The sequence below is a fragment of the Rhinoraja longicauda genome, chromosome 3, assembly GCF_053455715.1.
Source record: "Rhinoraja longicauda isolate Sanriku21f chromosome 3, sRhiLon1.1, whole genome shotgun sequence".
NCBI lineage: Eukaryota > Metazoa > Chordata > Chondrichthyes > Rajiformes > Arhynchobatidae > Rhinoraja > Rhinoraja longicauda.
In genome coordinates, this window is record NC_135955.1 from 48646615 (window position 1) to 48673176 (window position 26562).

At 39.9% G+C, this 26562-nt stretch overlaps 1 protein-coding gene across 1 annotated transcript in view; it reads right to left on the reverse strand.

Moving 5' to 3' along the window:
- The window catches only part of LOC144592393 (fibrillin-2-like), a 259796-nt gene that overhangs the window by 101786 nt on the left and 131448 nt on the right, over positions 1–26562 (reverse strand). The window contains exons 15-21 of the mRNA XM_078396959.1: positions 25162–25284; positions 22649–22801; positions 18224–18277; positions 15309–15434; positions 12730–12855; positions 9580–9699; positions 4757–4894 (exon numbers count right to left, since the gene is read on the reverse strand). Of these exons, the coding sequence (XP_078253085.1) occupies positions 4757–4894; positions 9580–9699; positions 12730–12855; positions 15309–15434; positions 18224–18277; positions 22649–22801; positions 25162–25284 (840 nt within the window). The remainder of the gene's footprint in view (positions 1–4756; positions 4895–9579; positions 9700–12729; positions 12856–15308; positions 15435–18223; positions 18278–22648; positions 22802–25161; positions 25285–26562) is intronic.

Here is a 26562-nt window from a genome sequence, read left to right on the forward strand (position 1 = left end):
ACACCTTCACCACTCTCTGACTGAAAAAGTTCTTCCTCATCTTCGTTCTAAATGGCCTACCCCTTATTCTTAAACTGTGGCCCCTTTGTGCTGGACTCCCCCAACATTGGGAACATGTTTCCTGCCTCTAATGTGTCCAATCCCCTAATTATCTTATATGTTTCAATAAGATCCCCCCTCATCCTTCTAAATTCCAGTGTATACAAGCCTAATTGCTCCAGCCTTTCAACATACGACAGTCCCGCCATTCCGGGAATTAACCTAGTGAACCTACGCGGCACGCCCTCAATAGCAAGAATATCCTTCCTCAAATTTGGAGACCAAAACTGCACACAGTACTCCAGGTGCAGTCTCACCAGGGCCCGGTACAACTGTAGAAGGACCTCTTTGCTCCTATACTCAACTCCTCTTGTTATGAAGGCCAACATTCCATTGGCTTTCTTCACTGCCTGCTGTACCTGCATGCTTCCTTTCAGTGACTGATGCACTAGGACACCCAGATCTCGTTGAACATCCCCTCTTCCTAACTTGACACCATTCAGATAATAATCTGCCTTTCTATTCTTACTTCCAAAGTGAATAACCTCACACTTATCTACATTAAACTGCATCTGCCATGTATCCGCCCATTCACACAACCTGTCCAAGGCACCCTGCAGCCTTATTGGATCTTCCTCACAATTCACACTACCCCCCAGCTTAGTATCATCTGAAAATTTGTTAATGGTACTTTTAATCCCTTCATCTAAGTCATTAATGTATATCGTAAATAGCTGGGGTCCCAGCACCGAACCTTGCGGTACCCTACTCTTTGCTTTCTGTCTGTCAACCAATTTTCTATCCATGTCAATACCCTACCCGCAATACCATGTGCTCTAATTTTGCCCACTAATCTCCTATGTGGGACCTTGTCGAAGGCTTTCTGAAAGTCGTGGTACACCACATCCACTGACTCTCCCCTGTCAATTTTCCTAGTTACATCCTCAAAAAATTCCAGTAGATTTGTCAAGTATGATTTCCCCTTCGTAAATCCATGCTGACTCGGAATGATCCTGTTACTGCTATCCAAATGCTCAGCAATTTCGTCTTTTATAATTGACTCCAGCATCTTCCCCACCACTGATGTCAGACTAACTGGTCTATAATTACCCGTTTTCTCTCTCCCTCCTTTCTTAAAAAGTGGGATAACATTTGCTATCCTCCAATCCACAGGAACTGATCCTGAATCTATAGAACATTGAAAAATGATCTCCAATGCTTCCACTATTTCTAGAGCCACCTCCTTAAGTACCCTGGGATGCAGACCATCAGGCCCTGGGGATTTATCAGCCTTCAGTCCCATCAGTCTACCCAAAACCATTTCCTGCCTAATGTGGATTTCCTTCAGTTCCTCCATTGTCCATGCCTGCTTGGGTTGATTTGTGGCAAGTAACAGGTAGGTTTAGAAGGATATGGTCCAAGTGGGGCTAAATGGGACAAGCATAGATGGGTCATCATTGTCAGAATGAACGGGTTTGGCTATCTCTGTACTGTCTGACTCTAGCATTCATACCACAGAAGAGCCAAGTGTTACTGAACCCCAATGAACGAAAGATTACCTACCCAGCGAGCTTTGAATTGCAATAGCTAAATCTTCTACCATTTACATCTAGGGGTTCACCACTGACCCGAATATCAATCAGACCAACATCATAAATATTGTGGACAAATCAGCAAATCAAAGCTGGGTATCCTGTGGCAAGTGATCCACCACCTGACATCCCTAGTCCTTCTCCAAAGCACACCATGAAAATGTTGGCCTGGATATGCACAGCTCCTACAAAGCTCAAAATGTTTGACAAAATAGCATTGTAAGTTTAGTTTAGTTTAGAGATACAGCGTGGAAACAGGCTCTTCGGCCCACTGAGTCCGCACCGCCCAGCAATCCCCGCATATTAACACCATCCAACACAAACTAGGGACAATTTACATTTATACCAAGCCAATTAACTAACAAACCTGTACATATTTGGAATGTGGGAGGAAACTGGAGATCACGGAGAAAACCCACATGGATCACGGGGAGAATGTCCGAACTCGATACAGACAGCATCCGTAGTGAATATTGAACCCGGGTCTCTGGCGGCAATCCTACTGCAGCACCACTGTGCCGCCCTAAAAGCTCTCAGGAAGGACTGCAGTGATTCAAGAAGGCTGCTCACCAAATCCTTCTCAAAGGCAATAAATGCTGGTCTTGCCAGTGGCAAACATATTTGAATATTAAATATATATGGAAAAAAGAAAATAACTTTCCAATAAAATGTTTTGTTCATTGGGTACAATATTCCTCAATGTACAAGAGAAGGCCCTTTTAACATACTTACACAGTGCATATTGTTTGAGCAGGCAATCAAAATCAGCGTAGAGACCTGCTGGGATTTAGCACTGTCCACCCTCTCTTCACAAGCTTGCTCTTCGAATAGATTGTGAAGTTTTCAACTTAATTTAGAAGTTTTTTTCCAAATGCAAGTTAGGATTTGAAGTTAACAATTAGCGACAGACTGATGACAAGTAAGGGAGAGTTGTGGTTCCACGCTTAAATGAACATGGCAGCAAGAAATGTTGAGCCAGTAAGGGCTATTTTTACTTTTTCACTGGGGTCAGGAATGGTAGCTGAACACGTGTCCAACAAGTTCCTATTCTGATCTATAAATGGAGCAAATGAACTTCAATGTCAATAACTGTGAGGTGACTTCTCGGGAGAAGGAATCAGAAATTAATAGCCTAACAGCTGTAAAGGTGCAAAGAGACTTAAAGGAACATATTAAATTGGCAACACAAAAAACTGCAGATGTTGCAATCTGGTGCAAAACATAAAGTGTTGGAGGAACTCGGTGATTCAGGCAGCATTTAAGGAGGGAATGGAAAGGCAAAGGTTTAGATCAGGACCTTTATTCAGACTTGAGTCCGAAGGTTTCTGACCTGAAACAGGACCTGTATAGTCCCTCCACAGATACTGCCTGATAAGTTCCTCCAGCACTTTGTGCTTTAGATTAAGTAGGTTAGCATAGCCATAATAAAAAGCAACAAGGCATGAGGATATAATTTGCACGACAACAGGCAATGGTATAAAACTAGAGAACCCACTAAGAGCCAGCATGGACGGAGTGAAATTTCCTTATGTCATAGTTATTCTCAGACTGTATTAAATTTACACTACACACAGATTAATAATTTCTTAAAGAACTTTTGGAGGTCTGATTTCTACCTCACAAAACGGTTAAATAAACAGATTGTTTATTGAAAGGTGTACTGCCAGAATTGAAAGTTATAACCATTTTGGTTATCAGATTGAATCGGACTCTCTTGCTTGGTAAGAGAGGATACTTAAAATTATGAAGGGACTTTGATTAGGTATATGTAAACAATGGAATATAAAACAAGTCACCAGAGCTACAAAAGTCATTAAGTAAATTACTCAACCAATATGGAGGCAAACAGCATTTTTAAACAACTTTTTAAAAGAAAGTTGTGCAAGATCAAGAATAACTTTTCAGTCTTCACTAACAATTTTATGATTCAAAATTTCTGTGAGAACAAGGAACAGAAAAGCGAACACACATGAAACAATTCTGTCGTACTAACATGGTGTACATTACCATTAAGGAAAATTCATTAGTGGTATCAATGCACTTAATTGAGTTAGCAGAGAAATTTCATACACAACTTTTCTTAAAAAATAGTATTAAAAAGCACTCGAATAGGTGAAAAAAATGTTTAAGAGTTTAAAATAAAACAAAGGGAACCAACAAGGTCAATTTTCCAAATCCTGTTTCTGTCATTAGTAATAATAAATTGTAAATAGAATTCTAAGTTTCAGGTTTGAAGGTAAGAGCTGGACGGTGGTGGTAGAGGGTTGTTTTTTCAGACTGGAGGCCTGTAACGTGGTGTGCCACTGAATCGGTGCAGGGTCCACTGTTCATTATGAATATTAGCGATTTGGATGTGAATATAGGTGACATTGACAGTAAGTTTATGGGTAATACAAACTTGGCCGAGTAGTGGACAGTGAGGAGGCTTATCTACGATTACAATGGAATCCTGATCAACTGGGCCAAAGAATGGTAGATGGAATTTAATTTTGTGAGGTGTTGCATTTTGGTAGGACAAACCAGGGAAAAACTTGCACAATAAATGGTTGGGCCCTGGGGAGTATTGTAGAACAGAAACACCTAGGGATCCAGTTTCATAGTTCCGTAAAAGTGGCAACACAGACTGACTGGGCAAGGATGGCATTTGGGACAGTTGCTTTTGTCTGTCAGGGTATTGAGTACGGGTTGCGACATCATGTTATAGTTGAAGACAACATTAGGAAGGTCACATTTGAAGTACTAGGCAGGTTCTGGTCACCCTGCTGTAGGAAGGATGTCAATAAACTGGTGCAAAAAAGATTTTATTATTTCTTACTGGGTCTATAGGGTGTGAGTTAGGAGAGACTGGATTTATATTTTCTGGAGCAGAGGTGGCTGAGGGGGTTATCATGTAAAGGTTTCTTAAATTATGAGAAGCATAGGTAAGGTAAATTGTAAAGAGTCTTTTCCCCAGGACAGAGAAGTCTGAGACCAGAGGGCAAAGGAATATGACTCAATGGTGTGATGCTAAAATACAAAGATTAATTCCAAATTATTATTCTTCAATTTACAAATCTTGCGCAATTCAATTTTCATCATAATTTCAATACAGTAATTGCCTTTGCTCTAATCCATTGTTTCCGTACCTAGTTCACAGCGTTCACAAGGACTTCCCCAAGCAGCTCCCAGCGTAGCACAACATTCTGACTTCAACGTGGCTCCATTGATGTTTACTTCACAACGACTGTTTTGAATATTCAACCAACAAGTTCCTTTCACGCTGTCTGTTGGAAATTGTGAGAAAATCCAAATAATTACAAGAAATCTTGAGTCCTTTCTACTGACAAATATCTCAGAATGTCCTGCACTTGAACCCCTGTATAAGTGGGTACTTAACATAGCATTCCCAGAGTTTAGGATGAGGCTATGTTGCTCTCCTGGCAACATATGTGTTTGCAATATTTCTGGGCTGGTCCTGTCTTAATCTGAAGAATTGTTTTTTCATAAAGGCTTGTTTGTATAAGGATCACCGAGCTTTCCCAGCCGTTTGTAATTTAACCACAAGGAACTGCACAAGACAGACTCAAAAATACTTCTTTGGGAAGTATAAAGTTTCTGGTTATCAACTTCCCTCAGCAGTAAAGCTATCAACCAGTACAACACTGGTGACAATTCAGTTAATGATTTCATATTTTAACACCACTTATTTCAACTGTTTTGTCTTTCTCACCTTATCTTAAAGTAATATTCTGGCTTTCTTTTTTTTCTCTCCCTGCAATTGCCTCATAGCCTAACCCTGCAGTATCATATTCAGTTGTGATCACCATCATATAGGAAGCATGTAAAAGGCCTATAGAAAATGTATTAGCATGGGCACCAGAGTAAACTCAAACTTAAGCACTTTGAGATGGTGCCAAAAACACAAAGAATGATTTCAAATGGTTGTTATTATAATCAAATAAATTAGTTTATGGAAGTAGCCTTCATTTTTAAATTCTGAACTATTGAATTGCCAGCACGTTTTTATAATTGTAAATGTTTTTGTTCTTATCACAGGACTCAGAGGATTTTCTGGAATGATGCCATGGATGAAACAGTTCAGCTACAGTGTTACAAGGGAGAACCTGGAGTTAACAAAGTTGAGAAGACAATGCAAAAGGAGTTAACAATGCAAAAGGAGAAGACAATGCAAAAGGAAAAGACAATGCAAAAGTGAGAAGCTGTTTGCATTTGCAGATGGAAGATAGAACACACATGTGATATGATGGGCAAAAGAAATGGGGATGTAATGAACTTTTTAAAACTCAGAAATATGGTCTGAAACTGTCTGTAAGAGTGGTAGCAGCAATTCAATCAAGTTTCGAAAGGAATTGGATAGGCCTCGAGGGAAAATAATTTGTTTTACTGCAAGGACAGAGTAGGGGAATGGGACTGTCTGGCTTGACAACAAAGAACTGGCATGGACTAAATGGAATGAATAGCCTCCTTTGGTAATATAATGATTTTATAAAAGTCCAAACTCAGCTAGATTTTCTTAATTTTTTTATGGAGACAAAGGAGTCTAGAAGCCACTGAAATAAAATTAGAACGTGGTGGAAACATCCAGCAGGTCAGGCAGCATTCCATGGGGAGAGAAACAAAGTTAATGTTTCAGCTTAATTACTCTTCTCAGATTTCTATAAGCCATTGGCTGCTTTATCCGCCTTTATGAAGTTAGGTTATCCGATTCCTAATCTTTGGTGTTTCTGTTCCATGAAGTAGTTATCAAAGATTTTATAATTTAATTTTAGTGGATTGGTATTTTAATACACTGCATCATTGTGCTGAGAATTGCTCGACTATAATTAAAACAGTACCTGGAGCTTCTAAAAGATCCATTGTGATCTGGCAATACAATCTGAGTCAGCTTTAAATGTTTTCCAGACATTCATATAATGACATGCTTTGCTTTCTGTGCAGAAGTGAAAAAATAAGATAGACCATCCCTCTAAAGAGTTTCAGAGTTGTGCCTATATGAAATGGACTCTCATCTATGTGGAGTCAATTATTCCAAAGACCATCTCAAAAAGATTGCCAGAGGTTGTGGTGGAAGCAGAGAAGTGTGTGGGGTTTAAGAGGCAAATGGATATGCAAGGTATGGAAAGATAGAGTGCCCTCCATAATGTTTGAGACAAAGACCCATCATTTATTTATTTGCCTCTGTACTTCACAATTTGAGATTTGTAATAGAAAAAAATCTGGTTAAAGTGCACATTGTGGTTAAAGTGCACATTGTCAGATTTTAATAAAGGCCATTTTTATACATTTTGATTTCGCCGTGTAGAAATTACAGCAGTGTTTATACATGTCCCCCCCTATTTTAGGGAACCATAATGTTTGGGACACAGCAATGTCATGTAAATGAAAGTAGTCATGTTTAGTATTTTGTTGCATATCCTTTGCATGCAATGACTGCTTGAAGTCTGCGATTCATGGACATCACCAGTTGCTGGGTGTCTTCTCTGGTGATACTCTGCCAGGCCTGTATTGCAGCCATCTTTTTGCTTATGTTTGTTTTGGGGGCTAGTCCCCTTCAGTTTTCTCTTCAGCATATAAAAGGCATGCTCAATTGGGTTCAGATCGGGTGATTGACTTGGCCACTCAGAATTAACCATTTTTTTAGCTTTGAAAAGCTCCTTTGTTGCTTGAACAGTATGTTTGGGATCATTGTCTTGCTGTAGAATAAACTGCCGGCCAATTAGTTTTGAGGCATTTGTTTGAATTTGAGCAGATAGGATGTGTCTATACACTTCAGAATTCATTATGCTACTACCATCAGAAGTTGTATCATCAATGAAGATAAGTCAGCCAGTGTAGAGGTCCACGCGTTGAGTAAACACTCCATTTCATGATTAACAGATACAGCTCGGTCGCTCATGCATGCATCGGGTTAACTTCTAACTACTACGGTGCTGCAGCTCGGGTACACTCCAGCACTTCTCCCTCAACCGCAATACCTTTGTTCTCAGGTCACACACCACAGCCCCGCCCCCCTTACCGCGTGATAGGTCGGCCCAGAACATGCCCAGTTCCCGCGAGAGTACGAGCCCGACAAATGGCGGTTCGATATGACCGCCACATGACCCCTCCCCAGAACCGGAATAATGGAGGCGGTTAGGCTGATGAGGGAGGCGGCCTGATCGCGTGCATGTGTCTCCTGTGTTCGAGGTCGTAACTGGCAGAGCTGAGGGCAGATGCGGTCGTGATGGTGGATGCCCTCTGCCACCTCCACTGGTTGGTCCATGTCCAAATGTGCCGGCTTAAGACGGTCCACGGAGATAGTCTGGTGCCTGCCGCCCATGTTGATGATGAAAGTCGAGGTGCCATGTTGCAGTACCTGGAAGGGCCCCTCGTAAGGCCTTTGCAGTGGCGTACGGTGGGAATCGGGGCGAAGGAAAACGTACTGACAGTCCTGGAGGGCGAGAAGGACGTACGGGGTGGCGAGTCCGTGGCGGGACGTTGGGACTGGAGTGAGTGTGCCCATCTTCTCACAGAGGGGCATCAGCATGGTCGTGGCCGGTTCCTGATGTTCATGTGCCACCGGGATGAAGTCCCCTGGGACCGTAAGCAGGGTGCCTTACACCAGCTCGGCTGAGGAAGTTGCCAGGTCCTCCTTCGGGGGCAGTGCAGATGCCCAGCAGGACCCACGGCAACTCGTCCATCCAGTCCGGGCCCGTGAGCTGTGCCTTAAGGGATGTCTTCAGGTGCCGGTGAAAACACTCCACTAAACCGTTAGTTTGCGGGTGAGTGTGAGGAGTTCCCGCTTGAAAGCGCTGTATTTCTGATCGAGGGGGTTTCAGGTGACGACTTAAAAAGGCCAGGAGCTGCCAGCTGCCATTGATCAGCTGTTTCAGCACTCCGCCCACGACTGTGCCGAATGCGTCAACCGTGAGAGCTGTCCGCTTGTTTCTCAGTCTCATAATGACTTCTTTGACTTTCATTGGCACAACTTTGCTCCTCATGTTGATAAACAGTAATAAAATTTTCCAAAGGTGATGGAAAGACTGGAGGAAAGATAGGGTGCTGAGAGCTCTCTTATACCTGCATTAAGGAGGCATTTAAACACACCTGAGCAATTACAAACACCTGTGAAGCCATGTGTCCCATACATCATGGTGCCCTGAAATGGGGGGACTATGTAATAAACACAGCTGTAATTTCTACATGGTGAAACCCAAATGTATCAAAATACCCTTTAATAAAATCTGGCAATGTGCACTTTAATCACATGTGATTTTTTCTATTACAAATCTCAAATTGGGGAGTACAGAGGCAAATAAATGATGGGTCTTTGTCCCAAACATTATGGAGGGCACTGTATGCAGGCAGATGAGTTTAATTTGGTATTGTGTTCAGCACAAACATTGTGGGACAAAGGACTTGTTCCTTTGGGGTACTATTCTGTTTTAGGTTCTCAATGTGCACAACTGAGGACTTATTCATGAAAATAAATTGGACTAAACAGGGCATTGGAACGATGGATAATCATTACCGGTGAACATTTTCTCCTTTGTTGGATATGAGCAGAATCATTAATTAATTTCTAAAATGTGATTTTGATTAATTTGCTTAATTTCAAGTTAAGATCATAAAATAAGGGTCCAAACCAATTCACCCAAACAGATCATTAAAATTAATTTGAAAATCTGATATATCGAAAAATATGAGATTCAGGAAATATTGAAATTTGTCATTAGTAGCCATGGAAGAATAACGGTCTGAAGGTGGTGTAATATTTAAATACTGTATACATCAGTGCTAGACAAGAGTAGTTTAATGACTTCCATCATGAGACATTTCAATTAAATTATTTGAGAAGGAAAGCAGCATCATGCGGTTTTAAAAAGGGCTTGAATGAAATTTTTGTTTTCTCAGGTCTAGAATCCTTCAAGTTTTGTTATTGAATAAAAAGTGAAAATTTCTGCCTTACCAATGCAGACAGTTCTGCTTGCATCCAGTTTGCTACCAGTGGAGCACTCACAGGAGAATGAACCTGCTGTATTCCTGCATTCTCCATTAACACAAGGACTGTTCTCACATTCATTCACATCTGGCGAAACAAAATAGCCATTTTTAAATAAGGTTACCAATTGACGGCATCAGGTAGGCAACACAAAAAAAAATCATAAGTGTTCATTAAAAATAGCTCTCAGAATTACTTCTACAAACAATAAAGGGAAATTTATTGTACAGCGAAGCTCAACTCTATCTAAACTGGTTAATTTTCAACTGGGATCGTGCTTTAAGTGAAAACAAATGGTCTATCATTGTAACCGGAGGAAGTCTCACTCCTCTATACTTTCTGACATGAGATCTGAGCCTTTTAACACTGTGGTAATTCATGTTCTTCTTCGCATTTTATGTTGTGTCTTAGATAAATTCATCTGAAAACTGTGTAAGCAATAATTATGCATATAATCAATTCTGACAGATGTTAGACTGTCTATCCTTGAAAACCATAAATCTGATCTCATTCTAGAGGGAATAAGTTTAAAAAAACATGATATTTGCTAGTCAATAATTATTGTTTTTTTAGTTATGCAGAAAACCTCTTTAATGAGCATAAATGGGACCATTTTTTTAATTGCCCTCAATTGTCCACACACTGGGAACATAGGACAAAAAGGTTCAATGATTAAGCTTCAAGTGTAGGTAAATGAGTATCAGTATCTAGCTTCTCTTATTCACCAGTCAACATTTCTGAGAGAAGTTGCAGCTGGAGAAAATGTATAATGACATGGCATAATCAAGAGAATTTCCACCTTGAAAAGAATGGAAAACCAAGACAGTCTTGCAGTTTTTAGATCGTGGATCAAAGGTAATTCAAACAGAGCATAACCTAAGAGAGATTTTGATTTTGTTATTAACACTACAGTACTGTCTCAGCATTCTCTGGGACTTTTATCAAAGGATTAAGATAATTAAGAAAATTACAAATGGCTTTAGTTCCTGTTGGAATCCTCAAAAACAAACATAAACATCATTTACCATTCAAGTGTACCAAATCTCAGAACCACAGCTAGACTGAGCTTTCTAAGTTTCCTCAGGCAGGCATCGTCTTATGACTATATATATATATCTGTTGCAAATCAGGAATTCACTTTGTGGTTTTAGTGTTTGTATAAGCGCTCTTGTTACAAGTGTGGGTTACATTAGAGAAACAAAGGAAAGTACCTTTTGGTTTACCACTTACAAAATGCTGGATAACCTGGAAATAGACATTAAGGGAAGCCTGTTTTACATCAGCCCTGTTATGCCATTTGGGAGAATTTTGTACTGTCCGGACTAAAATACTGTAAACCACAGCATCCTGATTCAGCTCCAGTGAGTCAACCACATGGGAAACAAGGTTTTGAGGAGATTGAGAAAATTCTTAAGAAAACAAACAGCATCTGTCAGTTACAACAATATTCTATTCAGTATTTTGAGTGTAGGTCTACACTATAACTTCCGCTTCTCCAGAAGTTGATTAACTTTGAGCTGTAGTTTAACATGAACTGTCATTTCCCCAAAACAACTTTCAGCAAGCATTTAACCATGCCTCACTTGCCAGCCCCGTGGAGGCGGCAGCAGCAGCCAGGAATGCCAGCCAGGTACTTAGGATCCATTTATATGGAGAAAGCCAGATATATATTTGGCTCACACTATTGCTGATGTATGTGAAGGAAGATAGCATAAACAGGGTTGTCTCCTGAAGTGGGGCCTTATAGTCCACTACCTTTCACTCTAATGCCCATTTTTATGTATTTAAAATTAGCTCAGAATCTTGGCAGGCGATTTAATGAAATGAGAGGTTGTGAGATATAGCACAGGAACAGGTCCTTCAGCCCATGATATCTGAGCCAACCAAGATGCCAAACTAATGTCTGCAGATGATCCATATCTTCCCCCACCCCCTTCCCTGCCTACGTGTGCCTGATTAAATGGTTCTCAAATGTCGCTCTCATATTTGCTTCTACCATTTCTTCAGGCAGTATGTTCCAGGTACCGACCACTCTATGTAAAAATTTGTCTCTCACTTAAAAAAAAAATGTTCCCCCTCTCTCTCTAAAGTTATGCCCGCTAGTATTTGACATTTCCATCCTGGGAAAAAGACTGTTTATCCGATCTATGCCTCTCATAATTTTATAATTTTTTAATCAGATCCTCTCTCCCGACCTCCAATGCCCACAGAAATGTCTAATTTTGAATGCATCCTTTGCAGAATACCAGGTACAGTTTCTTGAAACAATGTTCAATCGGAATCTGAAAGCTGACTGAATGTGCATCCACCTAGTGACACCGAGGAGCTTAAACTGGCTGAAAGTGGCTAATTCACCCTATAGCAAGGATGGAATATGGACCCATCATAGTCTGAAAGGACATTACTGAAAACCAGGTGTTGCTGTTAAACAACAAGTGGGTCCTCACAGTAGAGTTTTGCTGCAGTTAAAAACTTGAGACATTTTAAAGTTTAATGACGTGCTTCTCTGTGAGGATGAAGAACAGTTTGACAATTATGATGGAAAAATCACATTTATCATCTCAAATATTATGTTTGCAAACAAATTGACAGTTACACGAGACTAAACTGCAAAAGTACTAATGCAACACTGATAGTGACGGCACTGAAAAACCATTAAATCTATCTGTCTGACTTGATTGCTGACTGACGTGACTTTCCTCACTGCCTGTAGTGCAGCTACGGTCAGTTTCTGCTGTCTTTTATTCCCTTTTGTCATTTGTATCACTAGTGCAAGAGACACAATCAACAAAAGTCTAGTTGAGGAATGAGAACACATATTATGATTGGTCAAGGTGTAAAAATATTTGCCTGGTTGTATTGCTTCTGGCTGTAGTGTTTGAATTAACCTCCATCACTGCCCAAAACAAAATCTTGTTTGGAAAAAAATTAAACCAAAAATGTGGACTTCAAGTTTTCAAATGCTTCATTTCATATTTTGAGATACCTGCTGAGACTGCAATAGAAAAAGCATCTTTGTAATTTGTGCAGGTATTCCATGTAAAGAATATGCTTGATATTTTGTTACGCTGAATTACTGTAAATATTACATTTGTTTTTTTGACTGGGCGCATTCACCTTCACATGTTTCGGAGTCTGGTTTGAAGAGGTAACCCTTTGGGCAACTGCAGGTGTAGCCACCAGGTGTGTTCCGGCAAAGCCCATTATCACACAGGAGCCTGTTATCTGCGCATTCGTCAATGTCTAGAAGACAAGAGCAATTAAAAAAATTACAACACAGAGAGGAGATATTCACATAAGAATTAGAGAATTTCATAACAGAATTATTACTCACAAATGCATATAAGGGTTATTTACTCTCCTACGTGGCTTTGTTACTATTAGTAGCATAACTTTTTTTAATCACACCAAATTTCTGCATCGATCAGTAGTTTATGTATTATTTAACAATAGCAGTTACACTGAGAATCATACATAATTGCTTGCTGCTCACTGGTTTGTGCTATATTCATGTTACAATTTGAAGCTTAGTAATCTATTCTAAAGAGAAGGAAAGTTAATAGAAGAATTAATCCTCTTCAGGGTATAGTGTTCAGATGCCAAAGCCAATTATTTGACTAATTGTACTGAGTACTGTCATGATTGCCAAGTTATATGACACCATGTACAATATGAAGCAGATAACTAGTTTCCAAGAATATTATGAAAGCCATGATATGAAATGACTCACAGAAGTACATGATATAAAATGACTGAGGTCACGTCATGTACATGGTATAAAATGACTCACAGAACATCCCCTTTGGTAGTTGCAATAACCATGGCATCAATGTTATACTGAATGCAAAAATAATACTCCCACTACATACCACAGATAAATTTCAATCAAGAAAAAAAATTATATCAAGAAAGGACTGTCATTAATTTTCCTGTAGAATGTGACTAATGACCTTTTTACTGAACGAAAAATCCCTGGACGTTGGTTTTAGAGAGTGTGTCAGACTGCCAGTCTGAACTGCCATTGAGATGGATTATTCTACTTCATTGGAATGTTTAAATTAAATAATCAGAAAGGAGAACAGCAGCTTGCATAGAGAAAGCATCCTTGATAAAGGAAATTGCTCCAAGCACTTTCACGGAATTGTCATCTAGCAGTCAAATAAACAATTGTATCACCAGTTTCCACAAGGAGGAACATTGGCAACAAAGTAATAACAGCAACACCAACACTGAGGCATAGAAATCAAGCTTTTTATGGGCAAGATAATGATTTAAAAAAAGAATAAAATCACACCGTGATCTTCAAACAGAAGAAAGAATCAGATTGTTGTTTAGAAAAAAAGAATTTCTACCTATATTTTACTATTTATTTGCAGAAAATTACAGCTCTTTATCATTCATAGCCAAAGACACTGGATTTGGAAGAACACTGGTATAACACATCTCACAAAAATGTCCACAAAACTATTGGAGTTCTTTCAGTGACTTAAGTCATGGGACATGCCTGTGAAAGGGTTAAACCTAGAAGAAACTTGCAAGTCTCTGATTAAAAATTCAACAAAATACCCTGTACACTTGTAATTATATAGTAGACATTACAGCATGCTGGCTATTTCCACATTGGCAGCTGCCTCGCTGTGCAGTGCATTAAACAAATACAAAAAGAAAGGCAAAGTTTGAGAAGCATTTGAAGAAACAACATTTCTTACAAATGTGAGTGGAAATGATTTTTTTTGCCAAAAGCACAAATGATCTTTGGCTCACAAGACTCCATGGTAAACAGATGTAGAATTCCTTTGAGTTGAACATGTACAGGGGAAGAAAAGCCTTTCAGTAATGCTTCCCTTACCTCATTACAAAAAAATGTGCTATCAAAAATAACTCCAGTTAAATAACTAAAGGTGACCTTTCTTCTCAAAACCAAGATGTGAAGTTTTCTGAATTTAAATCTGTAAATAATATTTAATGACTTTGTTATTCCTTTTGTCTATCAGAACTTGTGGTCACCTTATTCTAACATCTTCTAAGCTAAAAGAATAAACTTCCAGCAGCTCAAAGACAACTCTGGGAATACACAATTCATAAGGACCGCCCAGCATTCAACCATGGTACAACAGCCGTGCTGGTAGCTCAGCTGAAGAACATCTGCCAATTTATGTCTGGTGTAAGATGCTCTGATAGCGTATTCATTTTAAGACTGGGATAAAGACTTTTTTCAGTGTTATCAAATTTTAAATACACACAAAAATATTACACCATTCCATTTGGTCTTTTGGCATCACTGGCAGCCAACATTCAGTGAGTTCCCTATTCTAGAAAGAGACAGTGTGGTTATGAGAGTGTAGCAGGAGAAGCAAGCTAATAATACTGCAAGATGACTGGTTGGTGAAGTGGGTGTGAATATGATTTTTTTTAAACTTCAAAATGTAATCAACTCATCAAACTTTTCACATTTGTAAGGTGAGTTCTGGTTCATTTTCATCTTCAATAATCTAAAAAAATATTATGTGAACAAAGGAACTAAGTAACAATTTGAATAAATATATTTCTTATTCTTCAGTAAATGTAATTTATTCGTTTTGGAGCTCAAACACTGCGTTGAGAGATCGGTGTTTTAAAGGAAGCAGAAACCAAAGCAAAAATATGAAATTTGTTATATCACTCAAAAATAACGAAACATCCATTGTCATACTTACCCACACAATTCTTTCCACTAATGTCTGACTCATAACCAATGTTACAGATACAGCGGTAGCTAGCCCGAAGATTTTCACATATTCCATTTGGGCAGATATCCGGGTCCAGAGCACATTCATTAATGTCTGTTCACCAAACAAAAAAGCACAAATAAATGTTCCTTACTAAGGTCACAGATTTTTGTTTAAATGTGTTCAGAGAATTTAAATTATGATAAGGTGATAAGGGAGTTTAACCATGAACCACAAGAGAATTTTAATATCTGGTGTTCCTGTGAAAACCCTTAATGCAGGTTGTGCATTTAGAGAATCAAGAGTTCAGGAACTTAAATTTCCTGTTAATTATTTCTACAATTTACTGAAATGAATCGTATTATTCTACATGCAAATGTCAACAACAATGATTGTTCCCCAATGAAAGTTTAAAAAAACCACAGCTTTTGGAAATTTAAAATAAAAACAGAGGTACACTGAAACATTCAACAAATCAGGCAGCTTCTGTGGAAAGACAAAGCTGATAATTTGGCCTCAATGTACTTGTTGCACACGACAGCTAGTGCCACTGAATTCCCATGAAATCTGAGGCAACACTGCATTTGTGAAAATCAGCTTTAAAGTTTGTTTTGAGTAGATTAAAGCTCTTACAATGAAAGGCAAACAAGCTGACAAATATTTTAGGAACCACAACTTCCATAACCTTTCATGCTGGCAAGCCCACAGTATAAATTGTAATGGTATTAATATCCCAAAATCGATGGGACCACAGCCTTCGAATGCAGGCACTTCGATGCTGTCAGCATGCAACACAATTATCACAAAACCTCTGCATCAATATTTTCACTGTGTGCAGTCCTGTAGCTCAGCATGTTACTGTACACGCACAATGTTCAATTAAATGGTAAGTTGAATGAATTATTGGCCACCACTGGACCCACATGGTAGGAAGTGGTAAAAAGCGCATAATGTTTCCACAGCCACTGAACTTAATTATAGAGCTTGCATCAGTTTCAGTTCATATTCGCTAACTCTGCATGACCTGAAGATGGAGCCTCGGGCCTTTAGATCTGAATGGTAGTAACAGACCACATGTTTGCATTGCCACCAAGTCTGTGAAGATCTTAGGATTTTGAAATAGGGTACTAATCTGCAATTTGTGGAATTTATTAACACATGACTAGAAATAATGCTTGTCTCACTTAACTGCACTATGGTTAAACACTCTGCAGACCCACATAAACAGATGCCCCTGTAAAATGTGCACTAAACAGTACACATCGTCCAGTGTCTAGAATAAAGCCTTTTTTCTCAATCTTTGTTCATGCAAATTGCTTGAAGCACAACAGATAAGGCTTGGGCAGGAATACGATTCTGGGGGAGGGATTTGTGTGTCAGACCACTGAGGCTGTCTACAATCATTTGTCACAGGGAGGGGCAGGTCATTTGTGGGGGTGTTGGGTGCAGGAGATTCAATTTATTTAGGGTGAGGGGTGAACTTATTGAAGTGTATAAGATCATGAGGTGTATGGATAAGGTGAACACTTACAGCTTCAGAAACTGAAGGCCATAGACAAGATGAGAGGGGAGAGATTTAAGAGGGTCCTCAGGGGCAGCCTTTTTCACTCTGAGGGTAGTATGTATCTGGAAAGAGCTGCCAGAGGAAGCTACGGAACAGCATACAAATACTACTTTTAAAAGACATTTGGATCGATATATGCACAGGAAGAGTTTAGAGGGTTATGGACAGACAACTGGAACTAGCCCAAAATACCAACTTGGTCAGCATGGATTAGGTGGGCCTGTTTCCTTCTGTACAGCTCTATGACTCTATATGTGCAAGATCTAAGGTGCAGGAATCCACATGGGATCCAGCAACACAGCTGGGTTGGATTCCTGTACCTTGAGGATTGATTTGGGCTTCCAAATCAGCCCATTTAATGAAGCATCAACTTTTAGCTGTTACTGTCACTGAAAGGAAGCATGCAGGTACAGCAGGCAGTGAAGAAAGCCAATGGAATGTTGGCCTTCATAACAAGAGGAGTTCAGTATAGGAGCAAAGAGGTCCTTCTGCAGTTGTACAGGGCCCTAGTGAGACCGCACCTGGAGTACTGTGTGCAGTTTTGGTCTCCAAATTTGAGGAAGGATATTCTTGCTATAGAGGGCGTGCAGCGTAGGTTTACTAGGTTAATTCCCGGAATGGCGGGACTGTCATATGTTGAAAGACTGGAGCGACTAGGTTTGTATACACTGAAATTTAGAAGGATGAGAGGGGATCTTATCGAAACGTATAAAATTATTAAGGGGTTGGACATGTTAGAGGCAGGAAACATGTTCCCAATGTTGGGGGAGTCCAGAACCAGGGGCCACAGTTTAAGAATAAGGGGTAGGCCATTTAGAACAGAGATGAGGAAAAACTTTTTTAGTCAGAGAGTTGTGAATCTGTGGAATTCTCTGCCTCAGAGGGCAGTGGAGGCCAATTCTCTGAATACATTCAAGAGAGAGCTAGATAGAGCTCTTAAAGATAGCGGAGTCAGGGGGTATGGGGAGAATGCAGGAACGGGGTACTGATTGAGAATGATCAGCCATGATCACATTGAATGGCGGTGCTGGCTCGAACGGCCGAATGGCCTACTCCTGCACCTATTGTCTATTGTCATAACTAAACAATGATGGTTCCATTTGGAAACCTCAGCGTTAGCAAAGGAATGCAAGTTCCACTGACCATTAATCAGGGAAAGGGAACATTTCTTATGTTGACTAAAAAGATAAACAACTTCTCTTTGTGATCAACATGAAAACATGAGGTGTTCAAATTTGGAAACAACAATGGAAAAGAAAACAGGATGGAAAATTACAAAGATAGAGATAAAAGAGAGCAGGAATTGACTAATTTGATACACAAATGTTTCCTACTATACCTCTTCCATCTGCAGTGATACCAATTCCGCTGCTGCACAGGGCTTGGAATTCAGCTATAAAAAACGAACAAGGATTTGGTTAATAATCCTGGATTTCCACAACTACTACACAAATTGACAACTCCCCTCACTTGATAGCAATATTTGAGAGACAAAAGGCTTTTCAAAGATGGCCACACTGATAATAACAGCGAAACACAAGCATAAAATGCTATTGTAAACTAAACCAAATGTTCGTGGTGAACCCACTTATCTGGTTAACTAAAATGTTGGACAAAGGAGCACTTACACTCAGCTCAAATATACTTTATTATTACTCACTACTTAACTTAAACACTTCCACAACTTTGTACATTTTAGCAACTATCACAGGGATGATGTCTCAAATGTTACCCAATCTATAGGAACTGGCCATGTTCAGATTTAGATTTAGATTTAGAGATACAGCGTGGAAACAGGCCCTTCGGCCCACCGAGTCCGCGCCGCCCAGCGATCCCCGCACATTAACACTATCCTACACACACTAGGGACAATTTTTACATATTACCCAGTCAATTAACCTACAGACCTGTACGTCTTTGGAGTGTGGGAGGAAACTGAAGATCTCGGAGAAAACCCACGCAGGTCACGGGGAGAACGTACAAACTCCGTACAGACTGCATCCGCAGTCGGGATCAAACCCGGGTCTCCGCCGCTGCGTTCACTGTAAGGCAGCAACTCTACCGCTGCGCCACCGTGCCGCCACTCTGAGGGTGACTGCTTATCTCTGAGAGTTAGTTTCACTGTCCTCTTCTTGATGATGATTTAGTCTTGGCTTATGTCCGCTTATGTCTCCCAATGTCCTTTTAATTTTTTAGTTTAGTTTAGTTTAGAGATCTAGTGCGGAAACAGGCCCTTTGGCCCACTGAGTCCGCACCAACCAGCAATCCCTACATACTAACACTATCCTACACACACTAGGGATAATTTACATTTATACCAAGCCAATTAACCTGCAAACTGGTAGGTCTTTGGAGTGTGGGAGGAAACCAAAGATCTCGGAGAAAACCCACGCCGGTCACAGGGAGAATGTACAAACTCCATACAGACAAGCACCCGTCGTCAGGATCGAACCCAGGTCTCTGACGCTGTAAGGCAGTAGCTCCACCACCACGCCACCGTGCTGCCCTTTTATAAGTTTCTTCCAGTCTTCTAGAATATTCTCAGGGGCCCCTTCTAGTACCCTAATGATTTTGCAATCATGCATACAAGATACATACACGCCACTGTTCCATTTGTAGTCCTAATTTAGGGACCTTGCAACTGCAAAAACGGAGGTAATCCGTAGCCCCCTAAATTGGATGAATCAGCACTCTGATTATATTTGCTTTCTTGCAATGGCCTGGTGCCTTGAAAGAATTGGCTTCTTTGCCAATCATGCTTGGTGGAAGTTTATATATTAGCCTAATGTCTACAACATCTTGATTAGTGGGCAAGTGGGTTGAGGAATGACTAACAGCTCCAGTGCAGGTAAGTGCAAGGTGTTGAATTTTGAGATGTCAAATTAGGGCAGGACCTTCACAATGAATGGTGGGGCCTTGATGTAGATTAGAGGGATCTAGAAGTACAGGTACATAGTTCCCTGAAAGTGGTGTCACAGATAGATAGGGTAATCAAGAAGGCTTTTGGTAAATTGGCCTTCATCAATCAGGGTATTGAGAATAGAAGTTGGGATGTTATGTTACAGTTGTTCAATACAATGGTGAGGCTACAATTGGAATATTGTGTTCACTTTTCGTCGCTCTGCGATCGGAGAATGCTAGAAAGCTAGAAAGAGTGCAGAGAAGATATACGAGGATGTTGCTAGAACTCGAGGGCCTGATCAATAGGGAGAGATTGGACAGGCTAGGACTTGGAGTATAGGAGGTTGGGAGGTTGCGAGGTGATCTTATAGAGGTGTATAAAACCATGAGAAAAATAGATATAGTGAGGGGATACATTTTCAAACAGAGGGTGGTGAGAATATGGAACAAGCTGCCAGAGGAGAGAGTTGATGCAGATGCGATAACAATATTGAAATGACATCTGGACAGGTGCCTGGATGGGACACGTTCAGAGCGGCAAGGGCCACACACAGGCAAATTGGATTTGTGCAGATGGGGCATCTTGATCAGCATGGATAAATTGGGACCAATGGCCAGTAACCATTATGTGTCATTGTCTTTTAAATATGCAATAAATGGATAATACACAGAAAGAATCACAGTACCCAATAATCAATAAACAGACCCAGACGTATGAGTAACAGTGACAGAGCTGCAATATGGACAGTTATAATATTGCTAAATGAAAATGTGGAAAAAAAACATAAATCAGGGATTTTTTTAAATTTCAAAGAGCCTATGAAAATCATTGATATTATTGGGAATATTGTTTTGTCTCCTCTAAAAGTTAACAGAACTATGTAACATTATTGGCATTCTGTCTTCAACCTAACATGAGTACTGTATCTTCACATGGAGCTAGAGAGTACATAATAAAACTGCTCCAGTGACTATCCAGGCCATATTCAGGTTATGACACCTGACATGATACCCCTACATATAAACAAACTCCCATAATATTCTAAAATTAAAAAAAGTCAGACATATGTACATATGTTTATTGCTATGAATGGCAGAATTAGTTTCTTGTCTGTCAACACTTTTAGTAACTGTTCTTCCTTATTACTCTTACGCGCTATTAATGCCTGTCATTATGATAAGGTCGGCATTTGGTTATCATAATGTTATCTTATCGTGATTTTTGTGCACTTTCCGTCTTTTGGATAAAATGACTCATGGACTTCGGTAAAAACAGAACCTATTTATTATCCAGGAAGGGTCAGTAGGTTTGCAGCGTTGACATAATCTTTACAGAAGCTCTTTAGATTAACAGGCCCTTAGGGCCACTTCTGGCTGTGAAAGGAACTCCATATGGGCAGTTAATCAAGAATTAGTAGGGGGTACCTTGATTAACTTCAATCCAGTAATAAACCAGCCTGTAGCATTCCCCTTGCTTTCCAGGTGGGGTGCGCAGCATGTTTTACAATAGACAATAGACAATAGGTGCAGGACTAGGCCATTCGGCCCTTCGAGCCAGCACCGCCATTCAATGTGATCATGGCTTATCATTCACAATCATTACCCCGTTCCTGCCTTCTCCACATACCCACTGAGTCCGCTATCATTAAAAGCTCTATCTCGCTCTCTCTTGAAAGCATCCAGAGAATTGGCCTCCACTGCCTTCTGAGGCAGAGAGTTCCACAGATTTACAACTCTCTGAATGAAAACGTTTTTCAACTCCGTTCTAAATGGCCTAACCCTTATTTTTAAACTATGGCCCCTGGTTCTGGACTCCCCCAACATTGGGAACATGTTTCCTGCCTCTAACGTGTCCAATCCCTTAATAATCTTATATTTTTCAATAAGATCCTCTCTCATCCTTCTAAATTCCAGTGTATACAAGCCTAGTCGCTCCAGTCTTTCAACATACGACAGTCCCGCCATTCCGGGAATTAACCTAGTGAACCTACGCTGCACTCCCTCAATAGCAAGAATGTCCTTCCTCAAATTTGGAGACCAAAACTGCACACAGTACTTCAGGTGCGGTCTCACTAGGGCCCTGTACAACTGCAGAAGGACCTGTTTGTTCCTATACTCAACTCCTCTTGTCATAAAGGCAAGTGTGTGTGTATGTGACAAATAAAATTGACTTGACTTGACTTGACATGCCATTAGCTTTCTTCACTGCCTGCTGTACCTGCATGCTTACTTTAAGTGACTGATGTACAAGGACACCGAGATCTCTTTTTACTTCCCCATTTCCTAACTTGACACCATTCAGATAATAATCTGCCTTCCTGTTCTTACCACCAAAGTGGATAACCTCACATTTATCCACATTAAACTGCATCTGCCATGCATCGGCCCACTCACACAACCTGTCTAAGTCACCCTGCATCCTCAGCATCGTCCTCGCAGTTCACACTGCCACCCAGCTTTGTGTCATCTGCAAATTTGCTAATGTTACTTTTTTAGCAAATTTGCAGATGACAAGAATCAGAACAAACTAAAACTAAATGGAAGTTTAAAATATACATTAATTTGCATAATGTGTTTATTTGTACTCAACACAAAGAGAGTACAATAAATATTTATGTGGACCAAGACAGTTCTTCCAACTTGGACTAACATTCAAGGTTTCTATGTGCATCACCGAGTTGAGCTAAAGGTGTATGGTTTGCAGCACTTGGTGCCATCATGCCTGGAACCCAATGTTTAATATACTGTAACCACTGAAACACATTCTGAGTATATTCATAAATAGTGGAATTAGACACTGGTGCAATATTTCCACCTTTATTTAAATCCGTTTTTTTGGTATCCTGCCAAAATGAAAATATACCTGAGTTTTTCGCTGGGCAGGGCTGACATGGCTCTCCAAATCCATTATCCAGACTTGCACAGCAGCATTCTGATTTTGTCACTGCTCCAGAGAATGGGCGGACACACAGTCCTTTCTTAATTCCTCCATAGCATGTGCTGCGCATGTGGGTATCTAAAACGATTTAAAAAAAACACAATAAAGAGGCATTCAAAGACCTTGGATGCTACTCATTATGTCTGGAACTCATGTTAGAAAACTCTCCTTTTGAAGTTAAAAATGTTTATCAAAGCCCTGTTCAATGCACTGGTTGTCAAGACATAACTATGGCATTGGAGACAGGGAGCATTCAAGTAGTGTCAAAAGGACAAATGAGAAGCTTCAAACACACAGCACTTGTGCAAACAATGTATCGGAAACACAAATACTTTCCTGCGCTATAATTCACTGTTCTCCCTATGAACTAATAGTGAAAACATTGCTGAGCTTACAGTATTATTATAACTCCAGACTTCAACTGTTCCATAACTACTGATCACTTAAACAGAGCTGACTCTTGGTTCTATTTTATTCTTATTTTTTTTTAGAAAAGATTGAGATCACAGTATATTTGAGGAACAGTGGAAAGCGTTCCCACTGGTGGAAATGCGTGCAGAAAACCCTAGATCTCGCTGGCATTTTTTTAATATACTGAAAACAAGCTGTGAATATTAAGAGATTTATTTTTATAGTTTGTGTAAAACATTACAGGTTAAACAGAGCGAGTCAAAACAAGCCTTTAACAAATTCCCAAAGAGTAAAACAGGAGAATGTTAAACCTCATGTGACAGATCCTGAAGTCTCCCCTGGGAGTCTGACCTTTTGCAGCCATTAGACATCTGGTTCAACTTTTACAGTTCCAAACGACACGCTGGGGAAAATTAAGACATCCTCCAAATATTGCTACAACCCATAATATGTTGTACCCAGCAACTCCTCTCTTCATGCGCTGTGCTTGTTTTCTGGCCTCACACTGTCAAGCCAAAAGTTCCTTGCACTAGTTAACTTTAGTGCTCACATCAGACTGTAAAAATTGTAATATCAAAGGGGAGTACCTTTATATTATGTGGCATTGTGGGAAATTAGAGAAGCCAAATTGTTTCCCAAAAGGTGAGAATTTGCATTTCACCCATTTTTGGCTCAGTTAATACATGGATATGTTTTGCTCCTAAGCTAAAAAGAGACTCTGCTAAAAATGGATAAATTGGTGAAATGTACCTTTGGTGAAATTTACCTCAAAACAAAATTGGGATAATTCACCACCCTCGCCTGCCCATGTTGATGCCCATAACATGTGGTTCAGAATGGCATCTCCTCACAGAATTGAGGACATCACATCATTGCTACTAAGACTTAAGGAAAGTTGGTCAGAACCTTAAAAAGAGGCATCTCTATGGAAGAGAATGGGCATAAGCTTATATTGGCACCTACCCTGCAGTCCTAATTCATTATACCAGTCTTGCTGCTGGAGACTAAGCACACATGGACATGCACCCATCATACTTTAAAAGGGGCATCTCCGTCATTGCCATCATTGTTCATTCAAGCAGACTCAGTGAGAAAGCATAAAACTGCTGTCCAATGGGGACAGCACAATAATGTCTGCCTGTGCATTCTTTTCAGCAATTTGCTCCTCCCTCCCTTCTCCTGAGAGTTGTAGGTGGAATTTTATATACATTTTATACACTATTTATAAAAGTATTGTGTGTTTTGATTCATTAACAATGAGCATGAATGACATTCAGGAAATGCTAAGAATAATTGCATCGGAAATGCTTAGTTCAGTTTCCTAAAGGATAGGACTTTCGCAGGCAGAGTACAAATATGTCCAGTGTCTAAGCTTAGGAATTTTGGTGATGGTGCTATTCCTAAGGTAGTTTGGAATTGGTATTAATTAATAAAATCCAGTGTGCTTGATTCCACCTGCCTACCTTGATTTTTCTATCAGTCACACAAAATAATTGTTTCCAAGAATCTGGTGGCAAGACCCTTGAGATTTTCTTAAATATTGGATACCACATGTTGATTTGCAGTTGAATTGCAAGATTTAGATTATAACATCGTTTAAATTATATTTTGGGCACTAACTAACTTGTGACATGGTATGCAAATCTATTCGTAACTGAAGGGCAATGAAGGGCAGACTATAAATTATTCATAGTTAATTTTGTTTGCTTTTGCTGTGATGACAATTTACAAAGAAGTAAATTATTCAGCTTGCCAAAAGGTTCAATTATGCTTTCATCAAACTGACTGAGATTTTTAATTCAAACATTTAGATCTCTCTTATTTTCCACAGATGTGTAGGTCTGATTGCATTCAAATAGTTTAAGCCTAAATATAAAGGATTTCCCATTTCCAAAGTGATTTGAATTTCCAGAATATCTGAAACATTAATTCTGGCATCCTGTGAAAGAATAAATAGACAATGACAACCAGATGTGTTATAACCGTCTTCCTCAGGTCCCTGTCTGGAATTATAAAGTCTTTCTTACCGACACAAACCCGCCCATCTACACCAACAGCCAGGCCTGGAGGGCACTCACACCTGAAAGAGCCTTCAGTGTTGAGGCAACGGCCGTTCATACAGATTCCAGGTTTCTGACATTCATCAGTGTCTGAACAGAAAAATATGAAATGTCATCTCATTCTCAATGTCATTATTTTAGTCAACACAACAATAACAGTATGGTAGCAGTTGTTCTATTCCTAACATTTAAAAAACAACCCAAGATGTTCTATTCCCTTTTAGTTAAACAACAGTTTTTAAACGAAAGTCAGGCTCATTTTGCTCTTACACTATTTGAAAAAAAACTAAAAGCATAATCTATATACATGTAATTTTTACCTTTGCCTTCTTTTCTGAGTGAAGGTTCTCAATAATAACACCAGTTGTAGACATTATATAACTGCAAAAATATATTTTTCCTCTCATATTCCAAACCTTTTTGCAATAGAGGCAGACCTACAATTTATTTATTGAGGATACACAAGGTAATAGTTTGCAATACTTAAGTGTCTGAATTTGCATTGTAAAAATGAGTTAATTGCACCATAGAAAGTTATGCCTTGTCCATTTTGTTCAGATTACTTACTTTAATAGACAATAGACAATAGGTGCAGGAGTAGGCCATTCAGCCCTTCGAGCCAGCACCGCCATTCAATGCGATCATGGCTGATCACTCTCAATCAGTACCCCGTTCCTGCCTTCTCCCCATACCCCCTCACTCCGCTATCCTTAAGAGCTCTATCCAGCTCTCTCTTGAAAGCATCCAACGAACTGGCCTCCACTGCCTTCTGAGGCAGAGAATTCCACACCTTCACCACTCTCTGACTGAAAAAGTTCTTCCTCATCTCCGTTCTAAATGGCCTACCCCTTATTCTTAAACTGTGGCCCCTTGTTCTGGACTCCCCCAACATTGGGAACATGTTTCCTGCCTCTAATGTGTCCAATCCCCTAATTATCTTATATGTTTCAATAAGATCCCCCCTCATCCTTCTAAATTCCAGTGTATACAAGCCTAATTGCTCCAGCCTTTCAACATACGACAGTCCCGCCATTCCGGGAATTAACCGAGTGAACCTACGCTGCACGCCCGCAATAGCAAGAATATCCTTCCTCAAATTTGGAGACTAAAACTGCACACAGTACTCCAGGTGCGGTCTCACCAGGGCCCGGTACAACTGTAGAAGGACCTCTTTGCTCCTATACTCAACTCCTCTTGTTATGAAGGCCAACATTCCATTGGCTTTCTTCACTGCCTGCTGTACCTGCATGCTTCCTTTCAGTGACTGATGCACTAGGACACCCAGATCTCGTTGAACATCCCCTCTTCCTAACTTGACACCATCCAGATAATAATCTGCCTTTCTATTCTTACTTCCAAAGTGAATAA